The sequence below is a fragment of the Polypterus senegalus genome, chromosome 14, assembly GCF_016835505.1.
Source record: "Polypterus senegalus isolate Bchr_013 chromosome 14, ASM1683550v1, whole genome shotgun sequence".
Classification (NCBI taxonomy): Eukaryota; Metazoa; Chordata; class Cladistia; order Polypteriformes; family Polypteridae; genus Polypterus; species Polypterus senegalus.
Window position 1 is genome coordinate 95,267,575 of NC_053167.1, and position 16,399 is coordinate 95,283,973.

Here is a 16,399-nt window from a genome sequence, read left to right on the forward strand (position 1 = left end):
TTAAATAAACTATGGAAGCCGTAAAGATGTTTCCCAAGAAAGTAATTAAAAACCTTATCTTTTGCTATATTTTAGCATGCGTAATTCAATTTCTACAGACCATGGAGTTGTTCCTTTGGTTCCACTAGATCACAAGTGAACTACCGACTAAAGAGCACACTTGCGTCTGCATGCTCCACAAACAATTTGTCTGACCGACAAGGTTTTTGTCCTAATTGAGCTGTGCTGTGGCCCATTTTCTGCTGTCAAATCAACTGACAAAGTCTGTAAATCCCAGATTACAACCCCACCAAGGAGCAGCTTTACATAAAGTCACAATCCTGCAGCAAACATTCTCCTATCACGCGTTCTGTGGAGTGGTGCGGATAATTAAATAAGTGCATTTCCAATATGGCATATTCTGCTCTGTTTAGCACTGTCAGAAACTCATTTGCTTTTAGCCGTTGAAGTTACCGTTTTAGCAATCATCCTGTTTACAGGTGTGTTGTAATAATCATATCAATCTGCATAAATACTTTAATGGCCTCATCAATTTAGATATTTATATACACAATTAAGTTGGCAAATAGATTTCTTCATACAGATAAACTGTCAGTTGAAAGCAACTGTCCAAACAAACAGCATAAATCATACATTTTGTTCATATATGGAAGAAGAAGAAGCTAACGCATCAATCCATTGTGCTCAATATTTTGACCAAGAGCGACTTTACTGAATAGACATAAATTATTTAATCCTAACTTAAATTAACATTTTCAAACCTGCTTAATCCACTTAAGGGTTGCAGGTAGGCAGAACCTTTCTTAACATTGGATAGAAGACAGGAACCAGTCCAAGATGGAGCTTCAGTCCATCTCAGGGTGCACTTGCACAGAAATTTACAAATGTACAGGACCAATTTGGAATTAACAATCAAGACATGCATGCCATCAGTAACATTTCTTATATTATTTTTATAATCTGCACTTGCAGACTTGAATTGGATATATGTGGTTATAACAAAGTTAGTATACTGTAGGTACTACAAGAACTTTAAGAAAACTCTTTGAGTCCCTTTAAGAGGTGATGGGACATTGCAGGAATAGGAAATTCACAGCAGGTACTGAGTTTAAAGTTTTAATAAACAGATCAAAAGGTGTTTCAGTATATTATTGGGCTTTGCCATCACACTGTTATTCTTCCACTCCACTAATAATTAAACAAGTAAGAAAGCAGTGAAAAATGAATGGGAAGTATCCTCATCCCCAGAACATTGGAGGCATGTGTTGGCTAAGACTCTTGTTCCCCCTTTGCTTTCAGAATGTAGATGTTAAGGTTGGGTCGCTGTTGAACATTCATCCCAGGTTGTAGCCTACCTTGACCAAATATATAATAGAACTTTTATACAGGCACTCTTAATTGAGTGCCTCAATTCACGGTGCAGGCAGATCACGTCGGTGAGCTTCAGTTTTCCATGCACAGTAACAAATGATTTGCTTACAGCAGTTGTACATAATAAGAGGCCCAACTGAGATATTAAGATCTCTGAAGCCATCAGGTGTCTTCATTAGAGTAAAAGTAATTAGATGTGTTAGTGTATTGTACAAGATTAATGGCATGATAATGGCCTAAAGAAGACTGTGTTTGCATATTTTTCTTTAAACATTTATCCATTCTTCTAAAAGATTGCTTCTTTTCATTGTTTTTTTATTTTAATCCCAATGTATTTATATGTAGATCACCTATACAAGGATATCATTTTATTTGGAAGGTTTCTAATTTTATTTTTCCACATCATAGAAGTATTATATATGTTATTGGGATTTTGTGTAATTTAATGACACAAATGATGCAAGTTTAAGTTTTGCTTGTTATTTGTAACAAGTACATTGCAATTATTACTGTGCTTGAAATATATCTATACTAGTCATTAATCAGACCGGTTTTTTAATGATTTTTAAGCACAGGGAGAAAATTAACATTTGAAAAATCGGTAATGTAATAAATCAGCAAGAAAAGCAACATTGTAACAATGCACGGAACGAACCAACACACAATCGTCCATGACTGAAAATTGGCGGACCACAATCGCGCCTTCTCTTGCCAGACGGAGAGCTGGGGGTGCACGGCGCGGAGTGTGGAACGGGAGGAGAGGAGAAGGACGTCCATTCAGCTCCCTCCATCATGCTAGTCTGCTGAATTCTTGTTCAGTATGTACTGCCCGCTCATGTGCCCACCTCCAACTCGTCACTTGATTCGTTGGCTGCTTTTCTAAATATAATCCACCAAGACTCCCGACCACGGTAGTAGCGAGGTGGGAGGGGGGTGTGAACAAAGTGCAGGAGCATCTAGAAGATGCATGTGAGTCGGATGAGAATTCCACTGTTTGCAGCGTGTAATGGGGTTCAATGGCTTACCCACACCTCTTTGCGCCGGGTAGACACACGCTCAGTCTCATGCATAATTATTTATTGAATGCTAAACACTTCTGGAAAGACACGGTTGTCTAAAACGGGTTGGTGTGAGAATACAACAGTAAGTGAATGAAAAGATGGAACTCTGGAGAGAGCAAAATACAACACAATAGTGAACCCGCGGCATAACAAACGCCGCATAATTATTTATTGATGGTTGAACACTTCTGGAAAGACGCAGTTGTCCAAAAAGGGAGGGTTTGAGGATACAACAGAAAGTGAATGAAAAGATGGAACTCTGGAGAGAGCAACATATAATTGTCCGTGAGTGAAGAAGACGCATGTTTGTCGTGGATGCGAATTGCTGTATGTAGTGTAAAACAGTTTGCTATGGTGCACGCGGTTGTGCGTCATAACCGAAAACTCGGTTTTTAAAGACTGCTTACTTCATTGTGTTTTAACCTCAGTTGTAAAGGATTGTTTTAATGATCCCATGGGATACCCGTCGCAAACTGTCTTACACGCTGCATATGGCGACTCACCTCCGCGAGAAACATGCCTCTATGAACAGTCAAGGTGGCTCGGAGGTACATGAGGCCTCTACGACAGACGAATATAAATTACGCCGTTCTTTCTGTGTCATTGCGCCCGAATTGGTGGGCGTGGCTCTGCGAGTTGTTGTATCCAATGGTCTTGGAGTTGGTGGGCGTGGCTCCTCCCTGCGTGCGCCATAGGTGTCTTACTTGTTGGCGACTTAGTGAATCCACGCCCCTTCCGGCGTGCTTTCCATGGATGTCTTGCCTTAGTGAACTATATATATAGATATTGTAGCCAGTAGAGGGCGTCTCACAGCCCTAAACCCTTGATACCACTTTACAGACCTAGTTTCAGGTGCAAATAAAAGGAATTTATTTTCACAAACCCCCTACACACACTCCAATAATACTATATTTTTATTTTTCTGACTACTTTTCTGACTGGGACTCCCCAGGTGAAGCGCAGAAGCTTCTTTTATACTAGACCCGGGATTTCACATTGCATCTAGGAGGAAATTCCAGGTCAGGTGGAATGTCTCCGTGACAAGAGAGCCTGCCTCTTAGGGACCCAACAGGGCTGTCCCCCAAAACTACAACTCTCCAGCAGCCCTGTCCAAAAGGGGAGACACGCCAGAGGGATGTCACTACCTAGTGTATTGAGGAAGTACATGGCCCTGGGAAGCAGCCTCTCTCTGTTCATTATAACGCCCTCCTGACCAATAAAGGTACCACTAGCCATCCTGGTTGAGATTACTGTCCATCTACATTCTTCCATTAAAAAGGCAACATGGCCTGGTAAGGAACTATTCAACCTGGCTAGGATCCTAACCAACCCATGTTGTCTTTTGCTTTTGTAGTGGAATGAATGATGAAGCTGGGCAAAATCCAGGCAATACCACATTTAATTCCAACAATAAGTAATAGTTTTAAATAAAACACACGCTCACTGGTGCTCTCTGGCTGGGACAATTCCCCTGGAAGCAGTGTTCTTTTAAAGGATGCACTTTCTCTCTCTTTCGTGCTGTTTACGACGTCTAGTCCGAAATGAGATGCCATCTTCTGAGAAAATCTCCCATTTATACTGAGCAGACCAGAAGGGGCGGGGCTTCCTTGACTTTGTTGCCCTTTATGGGTGGCTTATTAAAGCTGTGAGGGGGAAAAAAGAGACAAGACTGTTATCGATAGTGCCACCTTTCATCCCAGGGTGGTACCAGATACCTTAGGTGACCCTCTGGCATGCATGCGTGACACTCATATGATAGATATATTATAAAACAAGAAAGGCAACACAACTAAAATTTGAATGCTCATTACTGAAACACCAATAAACAAATCAGCATAATAAGGAAAAAGAACAGCACATGAAATGCAATAGGCCACCACTACTTGACACCTCTGATGCAAAGAGCCATTGAGCATCTGAATCTGGAGTTGTGCAGTGTCACCCCTTCCCTGCAGAATTGCCTGACAAAGATCCTGGCCATCTGCAGGCATAGGTTTCTTCTCCAGATGTGGTGTTCCAAGAAATCACAAAAGAACTCTTGAGTGTCAAGATCAGGGAAAAGACAGGCCAGGGTAGCATCTGCATACCAGCATTCATTCTTCAGGATGGTTACGACAACAGCGGTTATGTATGGCCTAATATACACATCTTTCTACACAAAAGTTGGGATTAATATAAGAAAACTTGATGGAAAGCTTGTGTATGTTTATGTCCAAGTCGGACCCATGCATATGCAGCATTTCAGAGAAAGTGGGAAATGATGCCACCCTTGATCATGTAGGAAAATGCAGCCAAACCAGCTAAATGACGACTCACACATAAAATAATTCATATCACCAAGCCATTATTATAGTGTGTGCAGATGTGACAAACATTTTAAACCTTAAAAGTGATGAATATTATGCATGTAGTATATTTTTGTTTCCTTTTAAGATGGCCAATGCTGTGTATTTACACTGAAGAATTGTTTTATTTTTTCCCACTTTATAATGGCTACCTTTTGACACTTCTTAGGTGCCTGTCTGACAGGTCAAAATATCTCGGCCAAGCGTCACTAAGTCATACCCACTATGTTGGAAGCCATTAACTGACAGACAAGGCACTACATTCAGTTTCTATATGGTGTGAGTGAGCATACAGGGTGGTCCAGATCTAATTATGCAATTTTCATGATGCTATAACTTATTAATGTTTATTACATAGAGAATTCACAACTGAATGGAGGACAAGTGGGACATTACATGGAAAATTAGTGAATTAATTCAATGTAAGTCCACTTTTGTTTATTACAAGATATTTTGAACAATTCTTTTGTCTTGCATTGTTTTCTTGCATTGCATTAAAAGTTGCATAATTAGATCAGGACCACCCTATACATAAACATAATATGCTTTTGCCTATATAAAGAGGCAAGGCAAGAAAATTGATAACACTATGGTCATTCTGGGTTTACTTTCACTAGTCCTAGGATGCAGGTGGATGGGTTTGAAGCCCCATGAAGGAACGTATGGCTGGCGCTTAGTAGTGGGCTCAGGAGTTGCTCCTGTTGAATATTCTAGTAGCAGGAGTGTCCTCTTACTGCTAAGAACCAACGGATCACTGGCGGTGAGAGGAAAGAGCATGCTTTTGCTAAGCGAAGCCTGGAAAGGCAGAGGTGTGTGTGGAAGCAGGGCTCGGTGGCTCCCTGCAGACACCATAGGGTTGGTATCGGTAATACGGGCCAGGAGAAGAAGGGTGTCTGCACCTGCTGAAGGACTTCTCCTTGGGCTGCAAGGTCAAGACAGGGCAAGCCGAAGATGAGTTTGATTTTAAAGGGGCATTGAGGATCATGGGATAAAAAGAAAGTTTCCTGCCTGAATTTTAACCTTGTTTTAATGGATTATTTATGGATTGATTTTAATCTCCACAGAACACTTAATTTTATGGATTATTTATTAATTATAAACATTGCACTGCACTGTTTGGACATTATTATTTAGTTTTTTTTTTATTTTAATAAAAGCACTGAGCACTTTGCATCATCCCCTTGCTTCAGGTATGTTTTGTCCTCATCTGCCACGCTCATCTGGTTACTTTATCAACAGTGTTGGGATCAAGAGGCTCCCAAAAATTAAGAGAGAGCCAACCTGCACCGTCACACTTTCCTGGATTGAGGGAATCTCCATAATTTTAGTAGGGAAACCTACTCTATATTTACCTGTAATGAGCTCATATGTCCCTGCCCCACTAACCTGTGCTCAAAAGTTAAAAGACTGAACATCACAGTTAATTCCTCAGGCTCCCATGTATCCTTATCTTAGGTCATGCCTTGTACTAGTCAGGAGAATGTATTGTTAGTCCTGGGGCATCTATTACATCGAGAAAGGAAATGTTGTCCCTGGGAGTTCCTGTCTATATTTCCCTTGTGAACCGACATATATGTTGACATCCACTTTAACTAATCTTGTTATTGCCGTTTGATAGACAGTGTATTTGTTCTAAAAGGAATCGATTCTTAGACGTTCAATACAGCTGTGGAGGTATGGCTAGGCTGGCAGCACACACAACAGGCCATCATTTTTTTTTTCTGTAAATAAACTCAGTATACCCAATTTTTTATTTCATTAGAATTCAAAGCAGACCATTGATTGAGTTATCTTATCTTTAATTCACACTTTCTGTTGAGATTTCAGAGTTGGGATTTGCCCTCTAGACCTTTTATTGCGCAGTGTTGGCCCATGGCCTCAGCAGTTGTGAGGTTTACTGAATTGATTTAAAATTCTTTAAGGAAAAAAAAGAAAAAAATTATGAAAATGAAGGTTATGTAGACTATCAGGTGCTTCTTCCTGTAAGGTTTTATTTAAAATCAAGATCAATATTTCTCGGAATTTAGATGTGGAATGGTCAGTCAGGAAAACAAATACCATAAAAGAGGTACCTGCACACTTGCTCAAATGTTAAGCAGTACTTAAAGCCAGAAGAAGGCTGATGCTTAGCAACCAGAATAGCAGAGAGGTGAGAACATGGCAAGATAGAGAAAGCTCAATTAATTACCTATGTACCATCATGTCTCACTTAATGGCAGCATATGGTTCTGATCGGTGCATCTCTGGATGATTTCATCATTAAGCGCATTGAAGTATCTTAAGGGGTTAGGGGTGTGCCTCTAGGTCTGATGTCATTTTCCCTGTGCTGACTTTAGAAAGACAACACCACATCTCCATTGCTGCATTCCGTATGCATCATGTGGCGAAAACCGTAGCACACAGGGATGTGTCTTTGAGTCATTTTCGGTTCAGTGACACATCAAGTATACACTTGATGTGGCGTAGGCTGCCCATAGCTACCCTAACTTCATAACATAACTTAACATTAACATAACAAATGATTCACATAAATTCATAATAATTATTGAAATACAGTAATAATAATACATTAGTCTTCTTCTTCTTTCGGCTGCACCCATTAGGAGTCGACATAGCAGATCATCTTCTTCCATATCTTTCTGTCCTCTGCATCTTGTTCTGTTACACCCATCACCTGTATGTTCTCTCTCACCACATCCATAAACCTTTGCTTAGGCCTTCCTCTTTTCCTCTTCCCTGGCAGCTCTATCCTTAGCATCCTTCTCCCAATATACCCAGCATCTCTCCTCTGCACATGTCCAAACCAATGCAATCTCGCCTTTCTGACTTTGTCTCCCAACCATCCAACTTGAGCTGACCCTCTAATGTACTTGTTCCTAATCCTCTCCATCCTTGTTACACCCAATGCAAATCTTAGCGTCTTTAACTCTGCTACAATAATAATACATTAATAACAATATTAATACTGTACTATGATCGCTTACATCAGCGTTTCGATAGTACTCGATTTCATTTATTTTATCTCTGTGGAATCTCTGTCATTAAAGAGCAAAGTCATTAGTCAGAATGTTGTTAACCGAGTTGTGACAATAAATACTGTATGTATTCTATACAGTGTATATACAATTGAATTTCTATAAAATTTTGCAGTTATTTCCAGTATTGTCTAACTTGGAATATAGGCTAATAAAATATTTAAATTTTTTATGCATAAAAAGAGACAATTTCACTAAAAGTTTCTATTTTCACTGGACTGTTGTTCTTTTAACCTCAATATATCACATGATTTGATATCAATGTGATTTTGCTTCAGAAGAATTAAAAACAATTGCATAGCAAAGCAACTCCAATTTCAGATGTTTCTAATAACCACAATAATTACTAAGAATTTTAAAATACTTAAGCATTTTGAAAAAGAACAAGACTTTGTTTGCTGCTCAATAACTCTTTAACAGTTGATCATATAAAAAATCTGTTCCCTCCTCTTTGAATGCTCATTTTCTGAAGAACATAAATGATCATATTCAGTTTTTGTCTTGGGAAAATAATAAGCGAGCAAGCGACCCATTTGTGACGAGATCTGTTTTTGAGTGAGAGGGAATGGACACTTTGTGAGGCTTCATCAGGAGTGCAGCTCAGGGAGGAAGAGGGCCATTCAGCCCTCGTTTGTCTTAAAGCGATTGAATTGTACATTATCACTATGGTGCACTCTGCATGCTCTATAACATTTCACTATTGAAATAATTATTACTGTTCTATGAATTGTTCTTTGCTGCAAAATTACTTTTTTTCTCTAAATTTTACACTTAATTTTACAGTAAAATATCATAAGCTTTGAAGTACTAAATAATACTAAACAATACATTTCTTTCTGCTACGATGAGGAGATCATAAGTGTAAGATCTGCTTTTTATGTATTTCATGTATGTAGTGTTTATTTTATCACTCTTCCAGGAAATCCAGGTATAACAACTAGTTGTTATATCTAACAATTACATATATACTGTGACCACAAGAGGGCGCCAGAGAGCCCCAAACCACAGATCCAGCAATACACCACACGTAAATAGAATAAAATAAATTATTTTTTATTCTTCTTCCAGACACGTTCTCAATCCTTTCCTAATCACAAGCCACAATAATATAATAAATGATAAATCAAAACAATTCTTCCTCCTTCTCCACCTCCTTTGTGTTTTGCCCACTGCCTCCTGACTCTGACTACCAGAGCAATGGTAGTGAGCTCCCTTTAAAGTGAACCCAAGAGTACTTCTGGGGATGTGATGTGGCCTGTTGTAAGTACTTGTGGGTTATACACAAACCAAGTAGGTCCTCCCCGGGCAGCTTACTCTGTCGTCCACCAAGGAATCCCAACAGGGCTGCTCTTCTGGACTCTGACTGTTTAGATAAACTCAGTCATCCCATAATCTTGAACTGGATTAAGTGAGTCTGAGAATGCTAAATTACAGACTTAAAATGCAATTTCTCATACCTTCGTTGTTAAGTAACCTAATATGATATTTTCATATGTAGAATTGCTATCTATCTATCTATCTATCTATCTATCTATCTATCTATCTATCTATCTATCTATCTATCTATCTATCTATCTATCTATCTATCTATCTATCTATCTATCTATCTATCTATCTATCTGCATTTGTATGTATGTCGTAGCATATCAACCATGATTATGGCTCACTTCTTCCTTTGTAGTTAAGTTTTCTCAGTAATGCTTACTTTTGTCTACTTCCTCACTCATCATGATACTCTTATGTTGAAATCAATTTTAAGTAAAATGGTACTACTTCAAGTTGTTTCCCATGTTGCATACTATCCACTTTCATTATTTTCCAAAGCATTCATCACAAGGAGCACATAGTATGTGCCATCTCATCCGAGAAATGCACAGAGTATATTTTTCTATAGTTAACCCCATTCTTATGTAACAAATGTCAGGAATGGTCCACTTGAGAAGCAGAGATGTCAACTGTTTCTGTTGAGGTGTTTATTCATTCTCAGATATCACAATCATTATTGTTACATTGTCAGAAGGCTGAAAAATAGAACATATCACGCATAAATTGGGTGGTAGGAGTAGACCGTTATTTTCTCAATATTCCCTTGTTTGACGATACCTATGCACACGGCATCTCTTTACAGCTTATTGCGCATGTTTAACAAAGGCACAGCATGTGCATGACAGCATGAATGCTTTGCACGATTTACAGTTTATTTCCTGCTGTGTTATGACAGCAGAACCAACCAAACTTAGTCTACAGTGGAGCATAATGTCCTCCTCCCCCACCCTCCCGTCACCTTCACTTACTGTATTGATAATACACTCTGAAATGAATTGTGTTTTGCAGGGTAAGTGGCACTGATGGTGGAGGGTAACTTTTATAGCTTGAAATGTGCTTTTCTGTGAGCTATTCTGTCATACCTTTGGCTAAGATTATGTTATAAACTAAAAATAAAAAATAAACTTGCCCTCATTGTCACTTTTTTCCCCAAAGGTTTCTGACTTTCACCATTTCTTTTTTTTTTTTTCTTTTCAGAGAAAATCAGTCATTGCAATGAGTCTGATATTTGCAGTGTCTGTCTTTGTTGTTGCCATCCAGTACACGGAGAAGCACCACCTCTTACTCCAGCCCTATTTTCAACAGTCCTTTGGCAGCTACTGGGTGTTTTCACGACATCCACAAAAAGCAATAAAGCCCCATACCGGGTACGTCAAAGTGCCAGATAGGGAGGTAAGTCAACATATATGATTTCTTTCCTTCAAGCTGTTAGTTTAATAAGTGAAAGGCACAGAAGTTGACTTTAGCAAGCATCATGCTGTTTTTAAAGGGCTCCAGTGTGGCACTTAAAGAAGCTAATCAGGAAAAACAATAAGGTGCAGTACCGTAATGAATTATATAAGGAGCAGTGGCAGGTAATGCAGGATGCTGGGGCACTGACCCCAATCCAAATATTTTAAAAACTCAAATTAATTAGGTATTGTCAAATAATCATTAAATAAATTTGTTTATTTCCTGGTGTCTGGTGTCAGCACATGTCAACATCAATTAAAAATTGGTTCTGACTTGCACTTTTTTAATTTCTTTGTGAATACCTATGTTTCCTGAGTGAAGGGCGCCGGCCAAATGAGAGTGTATGTAAGTCCCTGATCTTTTGGCAAACAGTTGACCTGAGGCTGCCCTTTAATTGTTTGCTTTTTTCCAGAGATGCAGCTCTATGTGCCACAGACACTCACACATTTATTGGCAGCAAATTAGTATTGTTTTAATTTAAAATGATTGGACAATCGTCAACACGCTATTTCATGTTCTGGTCGATGATTCACATTTCACTCTCACTATTAACATAACTACAGATGAGCAAGGGTGACTTTAGGGAAATGGCAAAGGGGCGAAGCAGCTAGGAGATGCGACCAAAGTGACCACTTAGTGCAATGTCTGTGAACGCTAATTTCGGAGTTGCTTTTTACCACATTCTCTGCTAATCTCACACCTTCAGACAGCTGAGCAGATATATGAGATATAACGTGTTTCTAGTTAGCAAGATAAAGGTGTGCCTTGGGATGTTTTTGGTTACAAAAAGTGTGCCACCAAAGAAAAAAGGTTTGGTGACATTGATCTAGACAATAGTAGTGGGAAACACTGATCTAAACAATAGCATGAGGCTAAATTTATTTTGGCAGGCTTAGTGAAATGACTCAATTTAATCAGAAGTAATTGAGACATTTTCATTCCTGAAGGAAAGGAGGGCAAAATGTAGGTTCAAGGAAATTTAGGTGACTTGATCGTAAAGGCAAAATAAGATTTAGGTTGGACTTGTCTAGTGGGTGTAGTACAAAAGAGGTTAGAGGGGGTGAGTTATGTTTTAAGATGTCGGGGTCTGTGGATTTTACAATATGAATTTGTGCTTGGGTCAGGTAACCCTGGCAAACTTGTATAGGATTGGGCAGACTGGCAGTAAGTGTAGAATAAAATTAGGGTGGTAATGACTATATGGGCGTGGTAAATGATAAACTGGGATGCAAGACTTGAGAAAAATCAGAGGACTAGTGATTGTATGATGTGGATTTATGGAATACGGTGGAAATACCCAAGGACAGGTGCAGTATAAAATGTTGTTGACAGGTGTATTTTTTCCATTCCATATTTATAGGGCAAGTTATGGGAAGAATAATGGGACTGTGGAGGTTACAGACTGAAGTTTTGGAGCACAGTAGAAATGGGAAAGTGGGCATTAGATTACCCAGCATGGTGAAAAGGGTATAATACATTTTAGCCTGGATTGGACCTATGGGTCTGCTACTGGACAGGCCAAGATGTGCATTGACTCCACAAGAGCTTGTGAAATGACCAGATAGATAGATGTAAAAGGAACTATATGATAGATAGACATGAAGGGCACTATAGAATAGATAGATAGATGTGAAAAGCACTATTTAATACATAAGTGCTGCTTCAGTTAGTACCCCAAAATCTGTGCCCTTGCCCAAATTTTTTTCACCAGCCTCCACTGATAAGACGTCAGCTGTCTGCCATCATTAATAACAAAGTTACACCATCCTTCAAAATCACATGGTATGTTGAAATGTTAGCCAAGCTAGTAAGGGTGCATTATTAAGCATTATTATTTTTAATTTATTGGTATTTATCTAACATTTCGTTTTTTCCTTTCTTCACCTGCTGTTCAATTGAACATAACACCCACATCCAAACACAATATAAAGCTGGTGTCATGCAGGCTACTCAGTTACAGATGTCTACTGTGTCTGTTCAGTAAGTTGCCAGTAAATTATTTGTGTCTTCATAGGTTATGTTAATAATTGTACATTCATATCTGTTTCTACAATATATTCAGCATAAAATGATTTACATTGTTGCAGGTATAAAGCAGTAATTCACCTTTAGGACAGAGAAAAGATGTAAACAGAGAGAAGCATGAGGGGATGCTGCATGTTGCCAGCAACATGGTAGCTAGGATTTCATTCTTATTGTCTATCTTGTTAGTTCCTCCTTTTCTTTAAGTCAGGAATATATTGTGGGTTGAATACTTCAAGTAAAGTATTTCATGTTTAAAATACGTAATGAAGTTTTAGCCATGTTTTTTCAATTTTCTACCATTATGTAACATGAAAATCTAAACTGGCTTCACATATAAAACTAGGCATATTTTATTGAGGCTGTATATGCTATACTGTCATTCTTTCTGTCACATGTGAATAGACATGATAGGATTGTACGACTGGAGGTAAAAGAAGTTAAATATGTTATTTCTTAACCATTAGTAAACATGTTATAGCAGTCTGCTCAAATGTGAGAAGTACTAGTTAACTAGAAAGTTGCCATGTTACCCTAGTCCACAAAAAGGGTGACTTATTGACTCCTAGTAATTTCAGACAATTTAGCCATTTATTGTGTCTTTGATGTCATAAAACATGTTCTAAAAAGGACAAAAAGCCAATTGACCAGGAGGAATCCAAAGTTTTAAACAAAAGAATAGTTGAGTAAACAGGCATCAAGACTACCCTGGCCCATTAGCAACAGCTCATCCTAAAAGCCAAATTGGGCCAGAAATGAACTGGGGAGACTCAGATTAAATAAACTATTGAAATTGGCTTGTGAAAAGGTGGCTGTTAGTTTGAAGAAGTTGAAGATTAAGTAATGAACTGAATATGGGAATGAGAATATCTAAATTTTTTCAGTCTAATTTTGTCCAATCATCTCAGCTTTTATGAATTTCCCTTGTGAATAGTTTGAAAAACATGAACTAAGCAGCTTTTCAGTTTCCTGTGTGAAAAGATATAGAAAGGAGCACGATTATTTAAAGCTTTAACACCATTAGTAGTATTTTAAAGTCTAAATAACATGGGTAACCAATGTAACAATGCTAAAACTGGTGAAAGGTGCTCAGATTTTCTTGTTCTGGTTAAGATTCTTTCCGGTGCATTTTCAATTAACTGCAACTGATTGATGACTTTCTTAGGTAGACCAGTTAGGATTGCATTACAATAATCTTGCCAACTAAAAATAAAAGCATGACTTAATTTCTCAGAATCTTGCATTGTTATAAGAGGTCTAAATTTTGCAATGTTCCGTTAAATGGGAAAATGCCATGCTAGTAATATTACAGTAGACGATAAGGTTAATATCCAATTTAAAGTTTAGGTCAGAATCCAAGATTATATGTAAATTCTTTACTTCTGCCTTGACTTTTAATACAAAGGGGTCAAGATTATTTTTAATACCCTCACTCTTACTATTTTTATTAATGATTAAGATTTTTTCATTATTTAGCTTGAAGAAATTGCTACTTATCCTTTCAGAACTACAAGACAGACATTGCATCAGAGAATAAACTGTGCATTAACTAACTAACTAAAATGTATATTAATAATAGAATGTTTGTGTCTAGTTAGTTATTTCATTGGGCACAGATGAAACTGTTAGTTTTGTACATTTATTTGCATTATGCTATATTATCTTGATAAAATCATTAATGTGTTTGTGTTTAGTATTTGCCTTATATACCTTAATCTATAGATAGATAAATTGTTACCTTACGGTATAATTTGAAATTTACACTGAGCTAATACAGTTTTTGGACTTGTAGTAAACTATGTTTTTTTCCATTCAATATACATTTCAGCAAGTGTTTCATTAAATTGCTTAAATTGATTGGTGGCGCAGTGGGTAGTGTTGCTGCCTTGCAGTTGGGAGACTCGGGTTCGCTTCCCGGGTCCTGTCAGCATGGAGTTTGCATTTTCTCACCGTGTCTGCGTGGGTTTCCTCCGGGTACTCTGGTTTCCTCCCACAGTCCAAAGACATGCAGGTTAGGTGCACTGGCGATTCTAAATTGACCCTAGTTTGTGCTTGGTGTGGGTGCCCTGCGGTGGGCTGGCACACTGCCTAGGGTTTGTTTCCTGTGTTGGCAGGGATTGGCTCCAGCAGACCCCCATGACCCTGTAGTTAGGATATAGAGGGTTGGATAATAAATGATGGATGGATTATATTTCTTTATAGACTTTGAAAGCTTTTTATATAAAAAGTTAAAGTTAACAGATTGCTTTTAAACTGTTAGAAAAGTTTTTATTAGAATTAATTTAATTTTTCAGACAAGCCATTGTTGTATTTATTGGTATAAATGTTTTATGTTATTTAAAACTGAATTACTGCATGGAGTTTATTGGTGCTACTGTTTGCCGGCATCATATGAACAGTTTAGCATTGACTCTCTCCTAAGGTTTATTTGATAAAACCATATACAGTGGAATCTTGGGTCACGACCGTAATTCATTCCAAAACTCTGGTCGCAACCCGGTTTGGTTGTGACCTAAAGTAATTTCCCTCATAGGATTGTACTTATAATTATCCATTCCGAACCATAAGAACTGTATGCAAATATGTTTTTTTAAAGATTTTTAAGCACAAAAATAGTTAATTATACCATAGAATGCACAGTGTAATAGTAAACTAAATGAAAATACATTGAATAACACTGAGAAATTCTTGAACAGAGAAAACAAACATTGCAAGAGTTCATGCTACAGCCTTACGAACCACTCACTGTAAACACTTTTTTTTAATGAGTTTTAAGCACAGGGAAAAAAATGAACATTTGAAAAATCCATAGATTATACAAAAACTAACCATAAACAACCAAGAAAACTAACCTTGCATGAGTCGAGTTCTGGCATGAAGGAAGTGAGGAGGAACTGGGTGGAGAGGAGATTATAGTTTTGAGGTAAAGTCCCTCTGCGCGATGTACGTCTGACCGAGAACAATGTACTGTACAGGGGGGGACTGAACACGTGCGGAAATCACCGGCGCGTACGAACTGGAAGGGTTTGTCACCCAAGTGTGTGGTTGTGAACAGATGCAAAAGTATGACAAACTTTTTGGTCATAACCCGATTTGTACGTGTTCAGAGATGTTCGTGACCCGAGGTTCCACTGTATTAATTTTCTTTAAAAAGGAGTAGTGAACTCCATCATTAAAGTAATTAAGTAATAATTGCTACGAGGTACTCATAGAAATATAGAATATAAGTAATGCTTTGTAAATTATTGTAAACCAGTGTGATTTGCCATACCTACAGCCAATGGGTATTGTTCTCTTTTGGGACATGTAGTAGTCATGAACTAAGATGGACTAGAGCAACTGAAGATAACAACAAGGTTTTCATTGAAACAGTGCACGTTTATGAAAAAATAAATGTCCAAGTGCAGTTATAAAGTTTCTTCAATTAATAAATCCATAAAACACTGCTGTGGAGTAAATCTACTAAATAATAAAAACATAAAGTTAAACTCCATAATTCACTATTGCACAGCTATTCGGCAGAAATGAGATGCTACTGAACTTGTCCCTGGCAATGTCCCAGCCACCTCTGTTGGTAAGTGCGTAGAGTCCACAGGGACCTGAGTCTCTCTTCCTGCCACCTCCATCAGTCACTGTAGTTCTAATGAGCTCCTGATCTCCACTGCTTCATTCTGATGCTCAGCAGGATTGACCCTTCTCCATGGACAGCAGCCCATGCTTAACAGTCCACATTTCTGGGTGTGCTCTCTGTCTCTGTCTCTCTGTTTCAATCTGGCTTTGATTTCCT

General features: G+C 38.2%; 1 protein-coding gene across 1 annotated transcript in view; it reads left to right on the top strand.

Moving 5' to 3' along the window:
• Positions 1–16,399, top strand: part of st6galnac3 (ST6 (alpha-N-acetyl-neuraminyl-2,3-beta-galactosyl-1,3)-N-acetylgalactosaminide alpha-2,6-sialyltransferase 3) — a 647,630-nt gene that overhangs the window by 221,994 nt on the left and 409,237 nt on the right. The window contains exon 2 of the mRNA XM_039735008.1: positions 10,336–10,530. Within this exon, the coding sequence (XP_039590942.1) occupies positions 10,336–10,530 (195 nt within the window). The remainder of the gene's footprint in view (positions 1–10,335; positions 10,531–16,399) is intronic.